Source organism: Callorhinchus milii, unplaced genomic scaffold (assembly GCF_018977255.1).
Source record: "Callorhinchus milii isolate IMCB2004 unplaced genomic scaffold, IMCB_Cmil_1.0 Scaffold31, whole genome shotgun sequence".
Classification (NCBI taxonomy): domain Eukaryota; kingdom Metazoa; phylum Chordata; class Chondrichthyes; order Chimaeriformes; family Callorhinchidae; genus Callorhinchus; species Callorhinchus milii.
This window is the reverse complement of record NW_024704772.1, coordinates 1,042,000-1,063,856: the sequence shown is the minus strand read 5'-3', so window position 1 is coordinate 1,063,856 and position 21,857 is coordinate 1,042,000. Positions and strand designations below refer to the sequence as shown.

Below are 21,857 nucleotides of genomic sequence, written 5' to 3'. Positions count from 1 at the left end.
TGCAAGGAATATTTATTATTACAGTATAAACTTCCGTCTCAAACCCATGCACTGTTTCCGACAGCCCCAGCTCTCAATGGCTTCCCATTATTATTGTCCATCCCTTTGTTAAAGGCCTCCCTTTAGTCTTCTCTGCTCAAAGCCCAGACCTCCTGCTGTTAAGTCAGACTCTTAAGCAAGTTTTGGGAGTGTTGTGTAGAGAAGAGGGCATAGAAACGGGCCATTGGAACAACTGGTCTGCACAGGCCGTGTTTATAATCCACACAGGCCCCCAACCCTCCTCTCTCTCCCACCCCCCCCAACTCTATTCCCTTCATTCCCTTTCCCCTCCTGTGTGTATCGGTTTCTCAAATCCAACTTTCAACTCTGGGGAGGGTTTACAATCCGAGAGAGGCAGGTCTCACAGACGAGAGTGTGGAGTGCCACTCTGCCTTTCTCTGCCTTCTCTCTTAGGTTGTTTCTCCCATCACCTGATACCAAAGCCAACAATCCCGGGTGGTGGAGTCATTGGAAGCAGACACAACAAACAGTCACTTGACTTCACAACACTTACCTGCAAGACAGATGGGTCGATATCGAGTGCCTCCAAACTGGCCCAGCAACCGAGAGGACACTGGGCAAAATGGTCGGCAGGACCTCACTTGGCGGTGGATTGGCTTCTCGTCACATCGCTGCGCACTGGGCTACAGCAAGCTCCCAAATGGAAGGGTAGAGAGGGTAAGAAAAAGAGCCCAACACAGACACGATGGGGCTGTACACCTTCCTTCTGTCTGTGAATATCTGTGGAGGTGGCTGGTCTGGCGAGCCAGTCTGTGAGACCATGGACTTACCTGCCTCTCTCCCTCTCGCTCTCTCTCTGGGCTGAATGAGCAGGCCAGCGTTACATGAAAAATGTTTTATTTTTTTCATACAAGCACTAGCTGCTTATTTTTTTTTCTTTTAAACGCAGAACTGTACAGAACCCTGACAAAGTATTTTCCAATACAATATCTTATGCACAGGTTAGAACAAAATACATGATGTACAACATTTTCTCGCCTTTTTTTTGTCTCTCTCTTGTTGCAAATTGTACAAGGTCTCTTAAACAAAAAAGAGTTCTCTTCTAAGAACATTTTCTCCTTCCCTTTCAGACTGTAAGCCTGATAATTCGGGTATAAAGGGTTCAATGAGCAGCACTTGAGGGAGGGGGCAGAACCCAGCCACACACACAGCAGGGCACACCTCCTGGTTACTGCAGATCTCTGTCCTCCAAGTACCTGTATTCAAATGTGAAGCCTTCCTTTTTGCGCTGGCCCCACTTCTCGTAGTCAAAGTAAATATATGTTCCCTGCAGGTCAGAGAGCAAAGCCAGTGGGTTACAAACAGGATGAGGGGCAGCTTTACACATCTCGTGCGAAGGACAATCATAGAAGCGTAGAATTATGCAGCACAGAAGGAGGCCATTCGGCCCATCGTGTCTGTCTGTGCCGGCTCTATGAAAAGTGTTGCCCAGTTCAATCCCACGCCCCGCGTTCTCCTCATAGCCCTGCAAACCTGTCCTCCCCCAAATGATTATCTCTTAAAAGTTGTTATCGAATCGGCTGCCGCCACCCTTTCAGGCAATGCATTCCAGATCCCAACAACTCGCTGAGTGAAAAATGCAACACTCTCCCTCTCCTCTTCCACCCCTCACAAACACCCTCCCACTGCCCTGAAATGCAGTCTAGACTGTGAGGACCTCTCTTCTCCACCTCCTGTGTCCCCCCAACCCCCCACCCGGCCCGGATTGCACATGGGGGTCGGCATAAAGTTTTCAAAGGTAACAGCGCATTGGCTCAGCGCAACTGAGTCCCATTGGCAGGACATTGCAGCAGTCCTAGAGGGCGACTGTCTAGACTGCATTTTACTAAATGGGGAGGGGGTGGGGGCCGCGGAGAGAGACCACAGAGAGAGGGAGGCACAGAAAGAGAGACAGAGGCAGGATACCTGTTCATATTCATCGGTGATTGTTTTTGGCTCTTCGTGCCTCTGGAACCACATCATGTACTTGGTGTGGAATCTCCATGACTGCTTCTTCAGTGCTTTTGCAGCTAAATATTGGGACTTGGTCCCCTGTTTTACACAAAGGGGCAGAGAGCAAACCAGCGTTAACATGGGGAGGTTAACACAGCACGTCAACACGACAAGCCAGCTCACCGGCTTCACACCAAGTGTAGTGACTGTGGTTATGAAGACAAACGTGCCCACTAGACTGCTGGAAGTATCCGCCCACCCCCACGATGAGGTAAGTTATTAATCTCTTTTCTGATGGATTTGGACAGGGGATGAACAGCAACAACATGTATTTACACAGCGCCCCTCACGCAGGGTAGCGCCCTAGAGCGTCTGACAGTGACGGAGCACGACACCGAGTGGGGGTGGAGGTGATTGTAGGCACGGTTGAAGTGACCAGGTCACAAACTTCCGGCTCGTTGTAAGACACCAATGAACACTCGGCCTGACCTCCCATCTCTCTCCCTCCACCCCAAAACCCCCTCCCCTCCGCCCCAGACCCTGACATCAACGAGTCAGTAAAAGCTGCTGCGGTCAGCACCCACCTCCAGGTAATAAAAGATGAAAAAGAGAGTTTCTGTGGACAATCGCTGGTAGAATTCCAGGGTGTCAGAGTGGACCGGAGGAATCTGGTGATGGTAAGGCGGTGTCGGACACGGATTGCGCGGGAGGTAGTGTCTGAAACACACAGAGAAGAGGTCAAACCATACTCCGTTCCTGTCAGTCACAGGCAGCTTCAATTACTACTCACCCACCCCCACAACCCAAACCCTCACCCACTCCCCAACCTTCTCCACCTTGCTCAGTCCCCGTGAAGCACTTCAAGACGTTATACAACACAATACACACACTGACATTTACCGAGCGCCTTTCATGGCAGGGGGATGTCCCAAAGTGCTTAACGACGATGGGAGCAGGAGGAGGAAGAGAACAGATGACTGAAAACACAGTCAAGAGGTAGGGCTTGAGATATACCTTGAAGAAGGCGAGGGAGGGAGGGAAGAAGTTGGAGGGCCTTGGGGACGGAGATGCAGAGAGCGGGGCAGACATCCTATGAGTCCTCCTGACGTGAAAGGCGCTATACAAATGTAATTTTGCTGCTGTTGTTGAAGTTGAAAGGCGCTGTGTTTTATCTTTCCTAGAATTGCTTTGGGAGTTGGGTCTGTGAGAGGCCTTTTTGTTCACAGCAAAATCCCCCAAAACAACCATGAGATGAACGAGCAATGTATTGGGGGAAACTCCCTTCTCACACGTGGTTTTGCAGAAACACTTCAGTGAGCGAATAGGAAGCGTATAGGACTGGCTCCCTGGGGAGAGAGGGAGGGAGGGAGACAGACAGGCGGTGGAAGTGAAAGTGTTGATTCTTTCAAGAACAAATGAGATAGTATTTCTCAACAGAAATCTTATCTGGGGACGCGACAGGTCAAGCGATTGCCAGGATGGGTGGAAAGCGAACTGGATGGACCTTGGTCTTCTTTCGTCCAGCAAATTCTCATGTTCCCAACAGCTCCTGTGGACGGTTATCGCCTCACACAATACAGCGCGTTCCCAAACAACATCTAACCCCAAGCTGAGGGAGTTCCCGACTGACTAACACGCCCTGCCACCTATCCTGATGTAAATCCCCGTCTTATTGCTCCCTCCCTCCCTCTCCCCCCCCGGTGTTTGTGAGTGAGTGAGTGGAGACTGACCGTATCCTCTCAGAGTCTGAGGGGTGAGGCATGTGGAGCCAGGCTGATTCCACCATGTGCAGCTGGTATTCTTGGTCCTTGGAAAGATGCACTGGGCTGAGCGGGCACACGCCGAGCACTGGCTGCAGGTGAACTTCAGTTGTCTGTGGGACGCTGGGGGGCATGGAGTTGTTCTGGGTGGGCGGTGTGCTGAAGAGATCTGCGGGAGGGAGGGGGGAAGGAGAGAACAGTCACCTTACAGCGCTCCAGACTTCAAAACTTGCGCTTTCTGCCTTGTTACTTGTACATTGTACGACACAATATAATAATAATAATACTTGCATTTGATGCACTGCTCTGGCATGTCCCTGAGACGTCTCAAAGCGCTTCATGGAATATACTGTCAATATAATCGCTGAAGTGAAGCATTAACACACGTGTGAGGTGTGCACTGAGGTGTGGACATATCAGCCCCTTAACATTGTCCCCTGAAGGTGGGAAAGGCTGAGGGGCGCTTTGCAACAGAACTAAACTGAATAAACTCACAGAGACTTGAGTGGACACAGCGCACTGATCACCCGAATAATCATCATCCTTGAGTTTGATTTAGCGCCTCATCACGTTGCTGCTAAGCTCTGGGACGCTACTCTGCACGAGCAGCGCTATACACAAGTCTTTGTTGAGACGTCTCAGAGCGCATTACCCTGAAGACAGACGAATAGCACCGCGCTCGCTGGGATCTCCGGCAGGCACTCACCCCTCTCATTCAGGTGCAAAGACTGGATTTGTTCCTCCAGCCCGGCACTGACAGCCGCCCGCTCCGCCATGCTTTTTAAAGAGCTCAGGGTCTCAGGAGCTTGCTGGGGGCAGAGTGAAAGGCAGAGTTAGCCTCAGAGTCATGCCCACCCGCCCGGGAGACGGAAGCCAAGAGCCCCAGCCTCTCCGCCAGGCTCCCCGTTCACGTCCTGAGGATGCTTCACAAGCACAACGGCCTCCACCCACAGAGAGTTTGTTCACACCCGAGGGACAGCGAATTTACCTTTGGCGAAGTTCCTCTGTGTGAGTGCTGTCAGACATACAGCAAAGGAGAGGAGGACATTGCTGTAACAGACTACACAGGCTCCCCCCCGACCTCCCTCAGCCTCCCCCCCGACCTCCCTCAGCCTCCCCCACCATCCCCCCACCCCCCCCACCGAAATTGCCTCTGAATTCATTGCAGTCTGGAGTTTACCTTCAAACCCCAACTTCCAGACAGAAGACGGATTGTGAGCGAAGTCTCCGAACGTTCTAATCAACAGTTCCCATTCTTTCAAACAACAACCCCCCCCCCACCCCCACAGCAAGGGACAGACAGGCACGTTCACCCCTCTCCCCGCCTCCCTTCCCCACCCCAGAGACAGCAGCTGTCAAACTCAAACCCATTTACTTACAAAGGAAAAGGGGGCTTTCCTGCCTTTGAAAACAAATGCAGCCTCGATAACAAGCGCAGGACCTAATGATACTCAGGAGCCGTCACAGGTGTCAAGACACTGCTCAGTCCCCCGTCCCTCTCCCCCACCCACCCACACCCCAAACACAGTGTCGACTCCGACCATCTCACTTCACGTACAAAGACTGACAGCTCTTGGACGTGGGTCACTCAGAGGCTGACTCTCCTCCCGTGGAGCTGAACTCAGAAAGTCTTCACGCCTCTGGGAAGGGAGGTTTTAAAGGAGGAAAAACGGAGGGGCTGCAGGAGACAAATTTAGCTTTATAGCCTCTCCGAGCCCGTTCTATCACGACCTTTCTTTCCTCCAGCCCCAAGAGCTGCTGAAACTCACTGGAGTTTCTGTCTGAAACTCACTGCCTCTGAGGGCAGTGAGCTGGACGGAGACGTTAGCACTCACCTTCAGTTCCTGTGAGACGAAAGGCAAGGGTCCGTTCATCATGGCCGTGCTGGGCTTCAGATCAGTGAAGTTGGAGGCTTGTGTGTTGACCTGGCTGGCGGCGAGCACGGGGATGATGTTCGTCGTGTTGGCTACAGACACGCTGACGGGCTCTTTCCTACGGGAGAAGAATCAATCGAGTTAGACTGAGAGTTCGGCAACCCGGGAGCACAGGGAAAGTGCGCCTGTGCATCTCGCGCTACTTACACGCTGTTCTGTACGGGCGTCGTGCTGCTCGGCTGGCTGTTTGTACTGGAAGGAAGACTGTAGCTGTTCGGCTGCTCCACGCTGTTCTCAGCCACCACGGCACTGTAACCTGGGGAGGAGAGGAGAGGTGGTTGGGAGGGGTGGGGGTCACATGGAGGCAGAACACACCCGCTCGGAAGGGGCCAGCCACCAAACACAGGGGGAGCAACATACACAGACTGAAGCGAGCCGTCTACTGACCCCTCACTGGAGGATCCTGCTTCCCTAAATATGGAGAGGCGCAGGTTGGCAAGAGCAACTGCTGGGGTCTAACCAGCTAAAACTACCTAGCTTGCCCATATAGCGAGAGCCCTGCCTGGCAAGCTTTCCCGCTGCTTGCCCGGTGAGGAACAACCCTACCTGTTAGGGCTTTGGTTTGCAGAGTTAACAGGGGCTGTTTTTAAATCTTGGTCTAGCAGCCGGGGGCAGCGAGGCAAGGCACTGGAGCAGAGCGGTGGGGTGGGGGCGCGTTGAGAACACGGAGCCCGGGTGGGGGTGGGGGGGAAGAAGGGCCGGGCACGTACTTGCGGTGCCGTTCTGCTGTTTGGTGGCAGGGATGGGCACGGCGTTGGCCGGCCTGGCCTGGAACGAGCTGCTGCTGATGCTGCCCACGCTGCTGCTGCTGATGGTGGTGGTGCCCGTGGCCACAGCCGCCGCGTAGGCTGACACAGAGATGGGGGCCTGAGTCCTGGACGAGGAGGAAGAGAGGAGACTCGGTTACAGGGAGAGCGGAGCCAGGCAACAACAACAACTTGTATTTACACAGCGCTCCACCCGCCCACCTCACGCAGAGTAGAGAGGCCCAGAGCGCTGGACAGTGCCAGAGTACTGAAGTGTAGCGACTGTATATTTTGTGGGCGAAACGCGGCAGCCGATTGCGCACAGTGACGTCCCACAAACAGTCGTGGATTGAAGTGACCCAAGTATTATTTTAAAACTTTTTTTTTCTAAGAAAAAGGATGATTACCGGCCGGGAATCGAACCCAGGTCCTCTCGCCTGTGAGGCGAGTGCTCCAACCACCAATTGTAGGGGGCGAGGAGGAGGAGGAGGGGGGATACTCACGCCGAGTAGCTCTTGCTGGCCTGCAGCAGTTTGCTGCCCCCATTGCTGGAGCCGTTGGGGGGCAACGCAGGCGGCCTCGTGCTGCTCAGCACCTGGGAGCTCTGTGAGATAGCGATGGATGGCGGAAGGTTGTTGCTGTGGTGAGGTTTACTGCCAATCACCTTCGCTGGAGACTGGAGGGAAGAGAAGCAGAGAGGCGGTACTCGACACACGTCAGGGAATGGGTGAAGGTGGAAACGTTCAGCTCACGCAGAATGCGAAGGCATCAGGACAGGTTACTTATTCCAGTGATTACCCCCCACCCCCAGCACACAAACACGCACACCATCCTCTGGGGCCCGGCCAGATCACCAGCAAGGCCCCAGGCCAAAGTCAGCCTCTCGCTCATACAACTAGAGGGAGGGAAGACAACAACAAACTGCATTTGTTTGTACAGCGCCTTTCACCGGTCAGCAGCGACCGACCACCAGTTACTGAGCAGCAACAGGAGAGAGTGCACACAGAGGGACTGGGGGGGGGGGTGGGGGTGGGGGGGAAGAAAGGTTCAACTGCTTATAACAAAACGTTACACTAAATATCACATCACACACACCCTTCACACCCTGGCCAACACCCCCCACTGGCCACCCACACCCCCACTGGCCACCCACAACCCCCCACTGGCCACCCACACCCCCACTGGCCACCCACACCCCCCACTGGCCACCCACACCCCCCCACTGGCCACCCACACCCCCCCACTGGCCACCCACACCCCCCCACTGGCCACCCACACCCCCCACTGGCCACCCACACCCCCCACTGGCCACCCACACCCCCCACTGGCCACCCACACCCCCCCACTGGCCACCCACACCCCCCACTGGCCACCCACACCCCCCACTGGCCACCCACACCCCCACTGGCCACCCACACCCCCCACTGGCCACCCACACCCCCCCACTGGCCACCCACACCCCCCCACTGACCATGCTCATTTCACTGTCCGATCGGCTCCGTTTCCTTTCATCCTCGTGGTTTTCCTGCAGAGAAACAGCAGGTGTTAATGCACTGACTGTCGCTCGCTCACTGGCTCACTACAGCCCCCAGCGCTCAGGCCAAGGGCAGTCAATGGCTCCCACACACCTGTAACCCACCCCCCCACACCAAAAGCCAACACAATGACACTGTAACAGGACCCAGCCAGCTTCAGAACAGCTTGCCCCCCCTCCCGAGCTCACAGCATCTCTGTACAATCAGCCCCGACTCTGCTGAGCTGCTGCTCATCAGCAACAGAGGATGTTTCTGCACTGTGGCAGGGGGGTGGGGGGAGGTATTTTGTACATTATGTCTGTGCTACCCTTTCATTACCCCTTCCCCCACATCCTATAACACCTCCGCTTCCCAGGTGCTTATCCAGCTCTCCTTCCTATAGCCCCGGCCTCAACAGGCAGTTGAGACAAGTTCCAAACCCTGACACTTACCCTTCCAGTTAAGGTCTCGAGGCATTTAAGCTCAAAGGAGGGACGTTCCCCCACTTTCAAAACAATCTGACGGGCTCTGCCTCAACAGTACAACACGCAGCAGCTTCTCCGCACACGCAAAGAGCAGGCAATGGATGTAAAGCAGACTCTCCCCTCCCCCCACCTGGACACCCCAAGGCTGTGTACACCCCAACTCACCACTAACGGGTTGGCAGGACTGAGCGGCACGGGCGAGCTGGAGGTTGTGGAGGTGGGCGTACTGTTACACGGGATAAATAGCTCGTCCTCCACATTGCTGTTGCTGTTGCTGGCCGGCGAGGTGGCCATTATCGACGTTTGTGCTGCAAACACGGAGCGGATCCCATTAACACCCGAGGCAGCGAGCGGCCGGCATCACCTCCCTCACCCAACAGGCGAAGGCTCCCATCCTAGAGGAGAAGGGGCTTCCTCTCCCCATCCTCCCCCAACACCCTGAGCTCTGACTGCTGAAGGAGGGACAAGACAGCCCCACCTGACGGCACCTCAATGGAGCCACGGCAGCTGCTCTCATTGGCTGCCTTCACGCTGAGGAGGGCCGGGGCTGGAAAATCAGCAGCAATGGCTCGTTTGGTCAATTAGCCACTTGTCCTCCACTGCCAGACCAGCTGAACCTCAGCTCTCGCTCCCCTGACTGACTGACTCTCAGTAAGCCGAGGCAATTAAGAGTCTGCTTCTATCAACTGGCGGGAAAGGGAACAATGAGATTGGGGGGCGAAGGGGGATGAGAAATAGTGGGGTAAACGAAGGGGGAGGAGAGGAGTAAACGATACATTACATTTACACAGCGCCGTCTACATCGAGAACACGTCCCGAGGCGCTGGACAGGCAATCGTTTGCACCTGAGCGGGGGGTTAGGATCAGAAGGGGTGCAGGGCAGGGCAGGGAGGGTGGGGTAGGAGGATGACCAAAGGCGCAGAAAGAGGCAAGGGAAGGGGCTCACAGATAGATAATAATAATAATAATTCCTGCCTTTGATATTGCGCCTTATCACGTCTTCAAGACGTCTCAAAAGTACTTCACAGAATATACTGTAAAGTGAATTGACTGTGCATTTTGTAGGCAAAACAAATAAAAGGGTTGAACGTGGGGTTAAATATGCTCAGGAATGTGAGGAGGAAAAGAGAGAAAACACAACTCTTACCTATATCCTCCAAATCAAGGTCATCGTATAAAAACTCATTCTCTTTAAAGTCGGGATCTTGGGAGGAATCAACATAGTACTCCACGTCGTCTTTGATTTTCTTTATCTGGTCCACTTCTATGGTACTGTTGTCTAACATGCGGAGCAGCGTTTCCAGCATTTTAACGTGGTACCTGTGCCTCTCAATGTGCTGTTTTAGTTCCTCCAAGCGGTCTTGTTTCTGCAACAAGGGGAAATGGGCAGTGAGGACTAACTCCATCGTACTGAATGTTCTTCCACTTCCCTTCCCCCCCCACACCCCCTCTCTTCCCCCCCCCCTCCACACACACCATCTCTCATTCGCACTCGTCTGGTCAATGGGTAATAATCAATAATAATCTTGACGTTTGATAGAGCGACTTATCATGTCGTTCAGACTTCTCAAAGCGCTTATGCTGTATATACCGTAAAGTGGAACCAACTGTGTATGTTGTGGGCGAAACCCGGCAGCCAATTGCGCACAGCAGCGCCTCACCTACAGTCGCTGATTTGAGTGACCAATATTTTTTGGGGGGTGGGGGAATTATTACCCCCGGAAAAGCGATCCGCTGAATGAAATTTTTCCTATGGTTTCGCCCTGCCCTGCCCGGGAATCGAACTCAGGTCCCCTCGCGAGGCGAGAGCTCTAACCACTACACTACGGGGACTCCACTAAGACACACGGCAGTTGCACTCGTACCTCCTTTTCCCCCTTTTTTTTCCTCGTCACGGCTGATAACGTTTCCATTTCACTTTCGAAGAGGTCGACCTGGGGAACAGTACGGAGTTACTCTCCTTGCCCATCAACAACAACAACTTGTATTTATCAGCTCGCGCCCTTCACGAGGGGTAGCGTCCAGGAGCGCTTACGGGTGGGGGTGTCAGCGCGCGGGGAAAAGTCACTCTGTGGTCACTCACCTGCATGTTTAAAGTGTCTATTGTATTCTGTAAAGGAAAGCACACAGGTCAGAGGCTGTGGGAAACATCAGCTGATGTTACTGTTATTCTTTCAATTCACAGTCCTCAAGAGGTTTTCAATAATATTAATAATAATCCTTGCATTTGCTATCGCGTCTTATCACCTCGTTGAGACGTCTCAAAGTGCTTCACAGAATCTTACAGCACAGAAGGAGGCCATTCGGCCCATCGTGCCCTGTGCCAGCTCTTTGAAAGAGCTACCAACTAGTCCCACTCCCCCGCTCTTTCCCAGTAGCGCCGCACATTTTTTTTCTTTTCAAGTACCTATCCAATTCCCTCTTGAAAGTTACTATTCAATCTGCTTCCACCACCCTTTCAGGCAGTGCCTTCCAGATATTAAATAGATTGTAAGGTGGGTTGACTGTGTGTTTTGTGGGCTTTTTATCAAAGCAATGGAGGAGTGCGAGGGTGAGAGAGCGCATAGAGGGTACCAGAGGAGGTTGGAGAGGGCACCTACCGTCAGCCATTGGCAGATTTCTTCCTTCTCTTTCTGTGCGGGGTCCACCTTGGTCGCTGACCCCAATCCTTCTTTAGAGTAAGCTTTGGTCTTTGTTTCTCTTTCCACGATCTTGAACCTTTCCATTTGCTTCACGTGGGTGGGGGGAAAGTCAGAATAGTTAACCTCTAATGAACTAAAACTACATGACCACAACCATCGATTTGCAATCGCATTTAAGCGCTCTGGGACACTACCCTGCGTAGGTGTGCGGAAGGAGCAGCAGGCAGCGGCCAGCGATCGCACAGAGTGAGGGGAGGCGGGACGAAGTGAGGGGAGGGGGAGGTGGGATGAAGCGCGGATCATTACCGTCTCAATCAGCTTCCTGTTCTCCTGAAGTTGCCTCTTGTCCTTGATTTCGTTGGAGGCCACCCATGTTTTTATTTGGTCTCGCAACCTCTGCAAACACAACGCAAGAGAGTTAAGACCAGCGAGTCGATGGGACACCTCGCTCTTCTCAGAGCAGTTCCCCTCTCACTCCGTGACTTGATATGGGTGGGGTGGGGTGGGGGGGGAGACATACATAAAACCACATGGACTCCACACAGCAAAGATTCCGACTCACATTTAACAAGAGAGTCCGATGAGGTTATTTTGCTTCTGACGGTTCCCAACGGCTATGTCTTTCCCTGATCGTGCTTTGCTGTGTGCGTTAGTGTGTGTGTATCTGTGTGTAAGTGTCTGTGTGTGCACTTGTGTGTGTGTGTATCTGTTTGGGCCTGTGACAGTTTCACACAGCTACACACACTCACTCAAACACACACTTCCCCTCTCTGCCAAGATCCCATTCAACGCGCTTATGAAACAGCCAACGCTGTCCGTACAAACTGCTCCACGTGTTAACTCCCCTCCACACAAAGCAGTGTGAAAGCGAAACAGCCAGGCTAACCTCACAAAGCCACACAGAGTATCAGCTGGCTCTTGGCTGGCACAAACCATTTATCCAAAACCTTCCCAGCGATCCGTTTGTCGTCTGTCTCTCAATCAGCGGCTTCTCGTGCTCACGCCCTTGGCCAGGACGAGCGACCCCCCACCCCGCCCACGACACAGGAAATGGCACTGGAGTCAGCAACCAGCGCCTCTCGCCCCAGGCTCAGCACCCCCCTCCCCCCCTACCCGCCCCCACTCCCGAGCCTGAGAACCCAGGGCAGCTGGAATGTGTTGCACACTGTCACAATTGAAGCATTCTGATGTGATCACAGGCCATAAGAGCAAAGTTCAGGCCCCTGAGCCCCCGCCAGACCCACCAACACACCTGTAACGCACAAACCAGGGCTCCTGCTCACCATCAAGCTTCCCCAGTCAACGCTGGCCATCCCAATCTGCCGCCTGACATGCCTTTAAGGCACATCTTAACAGAAGCCGTTCACCCCATACTCTTAACACAGACTTACTGGAAAATGAGCCAAATGCCTTCTTCCGCGCTGTAACTTTCTACGATTCTTTGATCAGACAAAGCAACCTGCTCAATCTGTTCCCCCTCTCCCCAAGAGGGGTACAGTCTATCCCCTGTGCTGTTCCCCAGATCGCGAAGCGGCAGCTCACACACACACACACACACACACACACACAAACATACACACCCCCCACAAGCGAATTGGAAAATTGGTTTGGGCTGTGAAATCCCTCAGACACAACCAAAGAGTGAAACCAAAGCTCACGTGCCTGGGCCAGGGATTGGGAGAGGGATGGGGACAGGGAGGGATGGGAGCGAGGGATTCCGAGCTCCAGCCGTGAGGCCACTGAAGGTTTCAATCAAACAATGCAACTCTGCGAGACGCGACAAAAAGGCAGCTACGTGGCGTGAGAGGTAAACGCCATCGCTCTGGTCCTCACACTCTCTCTCACCTGTAGTTTCTTGATCTCTTTCTTCAGGTCAGCTTCATACTTTTCCTTCTGATTCGCGTTCGCTGCGCTGTGAACCTGATCACAGAGACACGGATTAACTAGCGCTCTCGTTACTCTACTCTCACATCAGCGCTGTGGGCAAGACCTTAGAGAGGGTTCTTCAGGGAGCGGGGAAAGGAGGGAGGGAGGGAGGGAGGGAGGGAGGGAGGAGGAAAAGGAACGTTTATCCCAAGCCCACGATTACGCAGCCCGTGGGCACTGTTGACACCTCCATCCCCTCTACAGTAACAAACTTGCACTGAAACGGCACCTTTCACATTTGCTGCAGCGCCTTATCAGGTCTTCCGAGGCGTCTAAAAGAGAGTAAAGCGGAGTGACTGTGTATTTTGCGGGCGACGCGCAGCAGCCAGATGCGCGCAGCGGCGCCCCCACAAACAGTCGCGGATCCAGCGACCAAAACAATAATAATGACAATTATTATTATTATTATTATTTTCCTTGGAGAGGGGGAGGGGGGGGGGACCTTAACCGGTGTTGTCGCAGCGGCGCCAATCGCCTCCCGGCGGCGCTAGCGAGCCGAGGCCGTTTCAAGCGGCGCAGCGGCGCCGCCACCAGGTGGAGAGTGGGAGTGAATGCATCCCCGCCGCGGGCGGAAGGGGGAAGGATCCCCCGGCGTGTGTCGGCGCCGCCTGCCGGGGGGAGGCACTCCCGGCGGCTCAAAGGTCCCACAGCCGCAAGAGGCAAACCAATAGGATTGGTCTTCAAAAGCAATTTTCTCTCTTTGTTCCTCTCGGGCTCTCAGTGCTCCCTCCCTCCCTCCCTCCACCCCCCGCACCGCCCCCCCCGCCCCGCCCGCCCGCCCGCCCGTCGCTGGCAACACAACGGCCGCAGCGAAGGAGGGGAGGAGGAAAGAGGGGGGAAAAAAAGCACTTAAGGGGGCATCGGATGGAGTGAGAGGAGAAAAGGGTGAAAAAAGAAGTCTTAGAGAGGCCAAACAAAGGCAACGTGGCCCTCTCTCTCTCTCTCCTCTCTCTCGTGTGACACTGGATCGCCACAGAGTGAGAAAGTGGATATACACACGGGCACAATTCGAGTTTGAGATTAGGGTTTTCGGTTTCCTCTCCTGACCAATGTGTCCCACTCACTCGCCGCGAGGTGTTGACCACCCTCTGCTCTGATGCAAAACGACAAGCGCACAGCCAGCGCAGCCGCAAGTGTCGGTCGGTCTGTCTGTCTGACTGCCGGAGTCCAACCTCCAGTTCACAACTCCGCAACCGTTCGCGCATCAGCCGGGATCAGAGGCAAAACCACCGACAACAGCCTCCTCTCAACTCAGCCTGGCTCAGCACAGAACGACCGCACTCATTCTCCCGAACGACTCACGCCGACAACACACAGTCACTGCACTTTGCTGTAAATCCTGTGAAATTGGGAGTTGTGGTACAGATCCAATAGAATGACAGAACACAGGCTCAAGGGGCTGAATGGCCTCCCCCCTATTCCTCAGTGCTCTGACACATCCTCCTGATGTGAAAGGTGCCGTATCGAATGCAAACATTATAAATAACAATAATAATAAAACGTGCATTTAATATAGCGCCTTATCACGTCTTTAGAGACGTCTCAAAGCGCTTTACAGAATATAAAGTTACAAAATTCGGTTAGGAAATCGCTAGGAAGCCAGATGTGGATGTCGAGTACCTCTACCTTTTGCCAGATGTCTTCAAAGGTTTCTACACCTTCACTGACTTTCTTCAGACACCGGTCAATCTCTCCTGTAGGACAACAGATACAAGCGGCGATTAACAACAACAACTTGCACTTATATAGCGCCCTCCACACAGGGTAGTGCCTCAGAGCTCTTAACAGTGGCGGAGCCCGACTCCGAGCTGGGGGGGGGGCGGGGGAGGTAACAATACGTATGGTCGAAACGGACCTCGTCTTCGGTCACCCTCCTACCCTACCCTCCCTCCAGATCACAACCCCCAGATTGGGTACAAATCCCCCACTGTCCGGCTCTTTGGGACATGTTCCTGACGTGAAAGGCGTAAATGTCCATTTGTTGTTGTTGTCTCCTCGACTGGCGTTCAAAAGTTTTGCGGCGAATGTCATGAAGCTGCACAGACATAAGCACGGCTTCAATTTCACTCTGAAAACAGCAGCTATCTCAAGCCGCCCTCTGATGTCGCTTTGCGCTCACACGTAGATGTGAATATTCTACAGTGTGACGTCCACAAACTCCCCTCCCCGCACTATAAACAAGGCGAGGGCCGACTGCACCTGCTTTACAGACAGCGAGTTCACAGGGTATAAATTTGTCTGTCTCCCTACTCCCCGTTCTCCCCCCCACCCCTAGTGTGAGACGCTGGGGAGCGGAGCGAGGCATGGTGTGGTGAGAGAGCTGAGAAAGGCAGTGATGGGAGAGGGAGTTGGAGTTTAGCTGCTGTTTGCGAGCTGTTGAGGTGCTTCGCTCTTCAGACCCATCAAAGCAGGAGAGTCCCGGCCCGAACTGGGACACAAGTTTGAGGAAAGTTTGGTTGCCCAGATATCAGCCCAGCCACAGCCTTCACGCTTCACAGCCACCTCGGACCTCTCACGTCTCAGCCTATAAGACCATCTTGCCTCAACACTATAGACTGCTTGGGTGTCCATAGTACAGGGTGTCCACAAAGTCCTGTTACACCTCAGCCCACCTTACAAAACAGCGACATGAGACTATGGAGGAGGTGCAACAAGTTGTCAGAGACGCATTTGGCCCTCCTCACTCCACTCATGTTACGGCACCGAATATGGCGAAGGATCATTATCTACCATGAAAATGATGGCGTAAACACACACACTCACACACATTTACTCACACACACATACACTCATTCACACACACACACACACTCACACACTCACTCACACACATTCATATACACACACACTCACTCACACTCACACATACACTCACACACTCACTCATACACACACTCACACACACACTCATACACACACTCACTCACACATACACTGACACACACACACTCACTCATACACTCAAACACTCACTCACACACCACACACACAGCACACACACACCAATCCTCCGGACGTCTAAATACAGTTAAAAACTTAAACTGAATACAATTAAAAGTAACTTCTAAGTTCAATTATCATCATTCTTCCACATCATGTTTCAGTTGTTGGTCAGTGCGCTGTGGGGGGAAAATAACATGGGGGTAATGGGACTGTGTGGACAACCTGTAGAAATTTCCTAAACGCAGCCTTTATTTGAAAGACGGTGTCTTTTCTGAATTTCAGATTAGTTCTGCACAACCTTAAGATTTGGAAGACGGAATGTGCCGACAGATAAAGACTCCGTGGAATTTCAAGCCTGTGTCACCTTACCTCGTGCAGCACCAGACAAGCTAAGTGCATCGCATTGAACGTGACAGAAAGGGGGAGAGGAAAGCATTCATTTCATTTCCCAGAGTTTAAAAAAAACACACAACCCAAAGTGCGCTGCGGGTCTCCTACCTTGCAATTTCCTTTTATCAGCCATGACTGAGCGAACAGTCAGTGCCTTAACACCATGCTCCAGTGCGCTGTAAAACAGACAGAGAGAGAGGAAATACAGTCAGATACCTTTCACCACCTGGCAACGCCGAGCATGACGATCGCAAACATAAAGCAAAGCACTAACACGCACTGTGAGTGCTGCACGATAACCGGAGTCACTTCCCGATCCCCACGCGCTGTTTCACGTCGGTCGGCCAGGTGTCCAACGCCCTGGAAACCCACCGCCGTCCACAAGAGCAGCCAAAGCAAGCTGAGCGATCCTCCACACGTTTGGAGATGTACACGCGCGCACAACGATAACAACATTTGCGTCTGACACAGCGCCTCATCACGTCTTCGAGACGCCTCAAAGCACTTCACAGGATAAACCGTAAAATGAACCGACTGTGTATGTTTTGTGGGCGACAAGCGGCGGCCCAACTGCACACAGCAGCGTCCCACAAGCAGTCGTGGACTGAGTGACCAAATTGCTATTAAAAAGATGAAGTATTTCAAGGAAACCTTCCCAATCGAAAACTTACACCCCACACACCCAACGTTCTCACACACACTAATATACTCACACAAACTAACACACACGGACTGAAACACACACACACACTGCTCCGCGCGCACACACACGCGCAGCTCTGCTTCCTCCCACACTGACAAGCTTCCCTCCTCTCCAACCAGCCACGGAGCTCCCTGACCATCCTGAGCTGCACGTCTGATCCCGTCCACCCTTCTTTATACATAAAGAAGTCGATCCTGAGCATCTCCCAGTTTCCCGGCCAACAACCCACCACATACCGCACGTCGCTCGCTCGCTTTACTGCCCTGCGTGAGGGCTCTCCTGAGCTCAAAAGTGTGTGCTACGCTTGCCTGGAACTACAGTCACGACACTCGGCACTACACCGTGAAGCACTTTGAGTCTGACTGACGTTAAGAGTGACGTTAACACAAGGCTGACTGTTATTTGAATGTGGCATCGCTCACGCTCCAATACTGAACAGTTCCTTCCCTCATGTACAAGGGGAATTAAATCAGGCAGCTCAAGCCGCGAGGTGGAAGGTTAGTTGGTACATAGGCTCACGGTGCTGAGGATAATCATTACTGCCAACGAGAGACAGAGATAAAGAGAGAGATGGAACCTCGTGGATGATATCAGAAGGGGCAGAGGTTCATCTAATGATCTCGGGAGAGCCGACGGATTTCACAGTGCTTCTCAACAGCGATCGCTGTGACATGGGACAGCACCAGCCCAGGAAAAGTTCAGGTCAGGAAAACAACCGATGTGAACGACACAGGAGGAACCACAGGCCATCGACGCGGCCCCGACACCGCGCACGTGTGGCCGAGTTAAAGGCAGCCGAACCCTGCCCGCAGCAGCACACAGATCGATGGGTGGCAGACACGAGCTGGGGTGACGTCTCTGAACCAATGATTCTCGATCCCTCAGTAAACCCCCAGCCTGGGACTTAGCACTCAACTCGACCCAGCCGAGCGCAACGGGTCAGCCAGGGGAGGCAGGGGGAGCCCGGGGCGCTACACCCCCCCATCAAACATTAAACCGTGCACTTCCTTCCCCTCCCGGCCTGGCACTGCTAACTGCCAACCTGACCTCAAGCTGAGTTGGCGCAGTGCCCAGGGGATAGCTTCGCCCACAAAATATACAGTCACTACACTTTACATTGTATCCCGTGGAGGACTTTTGAGACGTCTCAAGGCAAAAGTATCAATAGCAAGGTTTATTATTATTATTATTATTATTATTATTATTATTCTACAGCTTCAGCAACTGCTACAGAACAGAGAGTGAGGCTGAGCTGGACAGCCGGGTGGTGGGGAGGGGGGTGAGGTGGGGGGGATGAGGTGGGGGGGGCTCAGGGGGAAATGCACGTGCCAACTTTCCACACCGGCACCATCAATGGAAGGAAATGTGTGGGACCCCGCTGCCCGTTCCCCGGCTCGGCTGGAACCACGCACAGCTCGGGACTCGATCACAGGCATGTGGGGGCTACCGTACAGTGACCAGCGGTGGTGGGTCAGCCGTCTGTCTGCACCGAGGGTGACTTGGTCAAGCAAGGTGCTGTGGGTATGAATGGCTGGTCACAGTGTGTGTGTGTGTGTGTGTGTTTGTCTGTGTGTATATCTATATGTGTGTGTAAATGAGGCCAAAATGGTCAGAACCCAGAGGAGCACAAACTGGTAAACACTCTCATCACTAATCACCACTAGTAAACACACTCATCACCGCTAGTAAATACACTCAGCACTAGTCACCGCTAGTAAACGGACCCACCGCAAGTCACTGTTTGTAAACACACACACACATCGCTAGTCACTGTCTGTACGCGCACGTTGATCACTAATCGCCGCTGGTAAAAACACTCAGCGCTAGTCAGTGCGAGTACACACGCTCATCACTAGTTACCACTGGTGAACACACTCCTCGTCAATTACTGCCAGTGAACCAGACCCCACTTAAGTGATCCCACTCAGCACTGGACGCGAACTCGTAGACTGTGGCACCTCTCGAGTTTCCTATGACAGAGGCGGCGATCGGCCTCTGACTGTGTGTTCATATCTGAGCCACATCTCAGCTGAGCTCCAGGAGAACAATGGAGTATTAGTGCTCAGACTTTCACTGCACGTGTGAAGTGGCCGACGGGAAGCTCCTAATCACAGGACTCCTCACTTCTCCTCGACGCGCTCCCAGCCCTTTCTCCAAGGTCCAGCGCCGGCACGAGCCGCTGATACGGAGTGTCAGAGGGTCAGCGGAGAGCGGGACCGAGCCGCAGGTCAGACGCGTCCGATCCCTGGGGAGTTGGGAGGATGGCCACAGCGCGACACCAGTCCCCAACACATCGCCAATCTTCCAGCGAACACAACTCCACTGTGCAGATGGTGAAGGCTGATTAACGAGGGGGAGGGGGGGGGCGGGGAGGGAGGGGGGGGGGGGGGGGAGGGGGGGGTGACTATCCACGGTCGGTCACTCAGACGCTGAACATCAAACGATCGCGGCCAAAGTGTAAAGCCGCCATCGACGGGGAGGATGGACGGCGGCGTTGGGTCAGGCGGGGCCGGACGGTCCGTCTCCTCCTGTCAACGGGTTCCAACGCCCATCGCGAGCGCGTGTGTGTGTTTATGGGAGGGGGGTGGGGGGGGTGGGGGGAGGTTACCCCGATCCTTGTGGCTCCGAGCTGAGGGGGGGGGTCACGGGGAAAAAGGGAGGTCCCTAAAGCAGTCGCCGGGTACCGGCTGACCCCGGAGCGCTCGGCGATGCAGTGGGGGGCGGATTGGCTGTCGTTCCCCCACCACCACCACCACCACCACAACCCCCTCCCCTCCTCCCCCACCCGCCCCCGCGGTGAAGGGAGAGGAAGGGGGAGACCGGTTATGTCCCCCCATCGCAGGGCGAGTGGACGGGGCGATCGGGGGGTTGGGGTGGGGGGTGTTGAGGGGGTCAGTCACAGATCCTCACCGCGCGGGCGGTCTCCTTGCCTTGGGGGGGAGGGGGGAGAGAGGGGGGAGAGAGGGGTAAACAAAGACCCCCCCCCACAGCCTCAACCCCCTGAACAAAACCACTTCTCTCCCCCCTTTACCCCCTCAGCCCCATCCCCTCCCCCTCAGGGCCCCATTAACCCCCCCTTCCCCCAACCGCCACCTCCAGGCCCCGGGGACTAGGCCGCAAAGCCTCGGCCTTTCCTGGTTCCGCTCCCCCCCGAGGCCGAGGCCCAGGCCGCGGCCTCTCAGCCCCCGAGGAGCCGCGGGGTCGGGAGAGAGAGAGTGGGGGGGGGGGGGGCGGGAGGACACTTACCGACACAGAGAGGCCTCCGGCTCCGCTGGTGAGGGACACAGTCACAGAGACACAGACACAGAGAGAGAGAGAGAGAGAGAGAAGCGGACGCGGCAGTGGGGGACCACTCACAAAATGGCGGCGGCGACTCCCGGGGAAAGTCGACGACAGCGACGCCCGACGGTCAGACGCGGTACTGCGGCCGCTCGATACCACAGCGGCACTGCGGCCATAGGGGGTACTGCGGCCGCTCGATACTACAGCGACACTGCGGCCACTCGGGGGTACTGCAGTCACTCGATACTACAGCGGCACTGCGGCCATAGGGGGTACTGTAGTCACTCGATACTACAGCGGCACTGCGGCCATAGGGGGTACTGCGGCCGCTCGATACCACAGCGGTACTGCGCGGCCATAGGGGTACTGCAGTCACTCGATACTGCAGCGACACTGTGCGGCCAAAGGGGGTACTGTAGGGGACAGTGTGGGTTCCAGGCGCTGAGATGGGGCCCTGTTGTCTGACCCCCCATTGCTGGGCAGACAGACAGAGGCTCTGTGTGTGGGTGTCCTTCAGACAAAGCAGAAGCTCCGACACCCACCGCACGTTCTCGGCAGAGCTCTGCCATCAGAGCACCACATCCTGGAGACATCGACGGCTTCTTCACTCAATTCCATCAGTACCTCAGCGCCTCGGCCCGTTTCCCGGTGGTTTAATACCTTGGAATTGGACCCGAAGGGTCTGTCGAGCCCCATCGCAACATTGCACAGTCCTTTTAAACATACAACGTGAGGGCGTAGCGAGAGAGTGGATCGTCGCAGTCGGAACTCTCGATCTGCATTCAGAGAAAATTATTTAGAAGAATATTTTTTATGTTAAGAGTGTGTCAACCCGGCTCAGTGGCCCGCACTCTCGCCTCTCTGAGTCAGGAGGTTGTGGGTTCAAGCCCCACTAGGAACTAGGAACTCAAGCTGACGCTCCAATGCAGTGCTGGGGGTGTGCTGCGTTGTTGGGAGGCACCATCCTTTGAATGAGACGTTAAACTGAGCTCCCTGTCTGCCTGTTTAGGCGGATGTTAAAGATCCCATGGAACTATTCGAAAAGAAAAGGGTTTTTTCTCTCTCTCTGCGCAAAATTGATGAAAGGTATTCATAAAACCTGGGTGGGTTGATCTCAAGCTTCAAGCCACCTCCAAGAGTGGACTAGAAATCAATCAGGTGACATTAAAGATCCCCTGTTTGAAAAGAGAGTTCCTCTCAATGATCCAACCGATAAATTGACCATTCACTTCACGGTTGCTGTGTGAGATCTGACTGAGCTGCTTATAAAAACAAGCCACTAATCTTAACACTAATCACTTCTGAAGCACCTCGAGACATCTTGATGTTGTAGACACTCTATCAAATGTAAATTACACCGAATGCGAGTTTCAATCAATGTGCAATGTGAACAATCTGCGTTTCCCAGTAAGCCATAAAGAGCGAGGAGACCGCTCAGGAATAGCAAAGACGCCACCGCTGGACACAGCAAGTCAGGGTGGATGTGCAACAAAGGAATGCAATTAAACATTGGATTAAAAACTGATGACTTTTCAAGTCT

General features: G+C 54.0%; 1 protein-coding gene across 2 annotated transcripts; it reads right to left on the bottom strand.

The window, feature by feature from the left end:
- Positions 1–880: 880 nt before the first annotated feature.
- LOC103189427 (CCR4-NOT transcription complex subunit 3) lies at positions 881–20,411 on the bottom strand. Of its 2 annotated transcripts, none has more exons than XM_042345100.1 (20): positions 20,282–20,411; positions 16,441–16,508; positions 14,620–14,693; positions 12,919–12,993; positions 11,380–11,469; positions 11,032–11,160; positions 10,515–10,541; positions 10,297–10,365; positions 9,579–9,798; positions 8,597–8,739; positions 7,904–7,957; positions 6,936–7,108; positions 6,397–6,560; positions 5,834–5,942; positions 5,588–5,744; positions 4,459–4,561; positions 3,723–3,921; positions 2,577–2,709; positions 1,966–2,091; positions 881–1,327 (listed from the first exon to the last, which is right to left on the bottom strand). In XM_042345100.1, the coding sequence occupies exons 2-20, from the start codon at positions 16,463–16,465 to the stop codon at positions 1,229–1,231; spliced, it is 2,169 nt and encodes a 722-aa protein (XP_042201034.1). In that variant the 5' UTR covers positions 16,466–16,508; positions 20,282–20,411; the 3' UTR covers positions 881–1,228. The 2 variants fall into 2 exon arrangements, with proteins under 2 accessions (XP_042201034.1, XP_042201035.1); XM_042345101.1 differs by having other exon boundaries at positions 14,626–14,693.
- Positions 20,412–21,857: the final 1,446 nt, after the last annotated feature.

Bases quoted from the DNA above. Each gene is read 5' to 3' on its own strand.
- LOC103189427 (XM_042345100.1), bottom strand. From the start codon at position 16,465: ATGGCTGATAAAAGGAAATTGCAAG. The intron at 6,561-6,935 runs GTGAGTATCCCC...CTCCTCGTCCAG, and splicing joins GCCAGCAAGAGCTACTCGGC to GACTCAGGCCCCCATCTCTG. The intron at 5,745-5,833 runs GTAAGTAGCGCG...CTTCTCCCGTAG, and splicing joins ACGCCCGTACAGAACAGCGT to GAAAGAGCCCGTCAGCGTGT.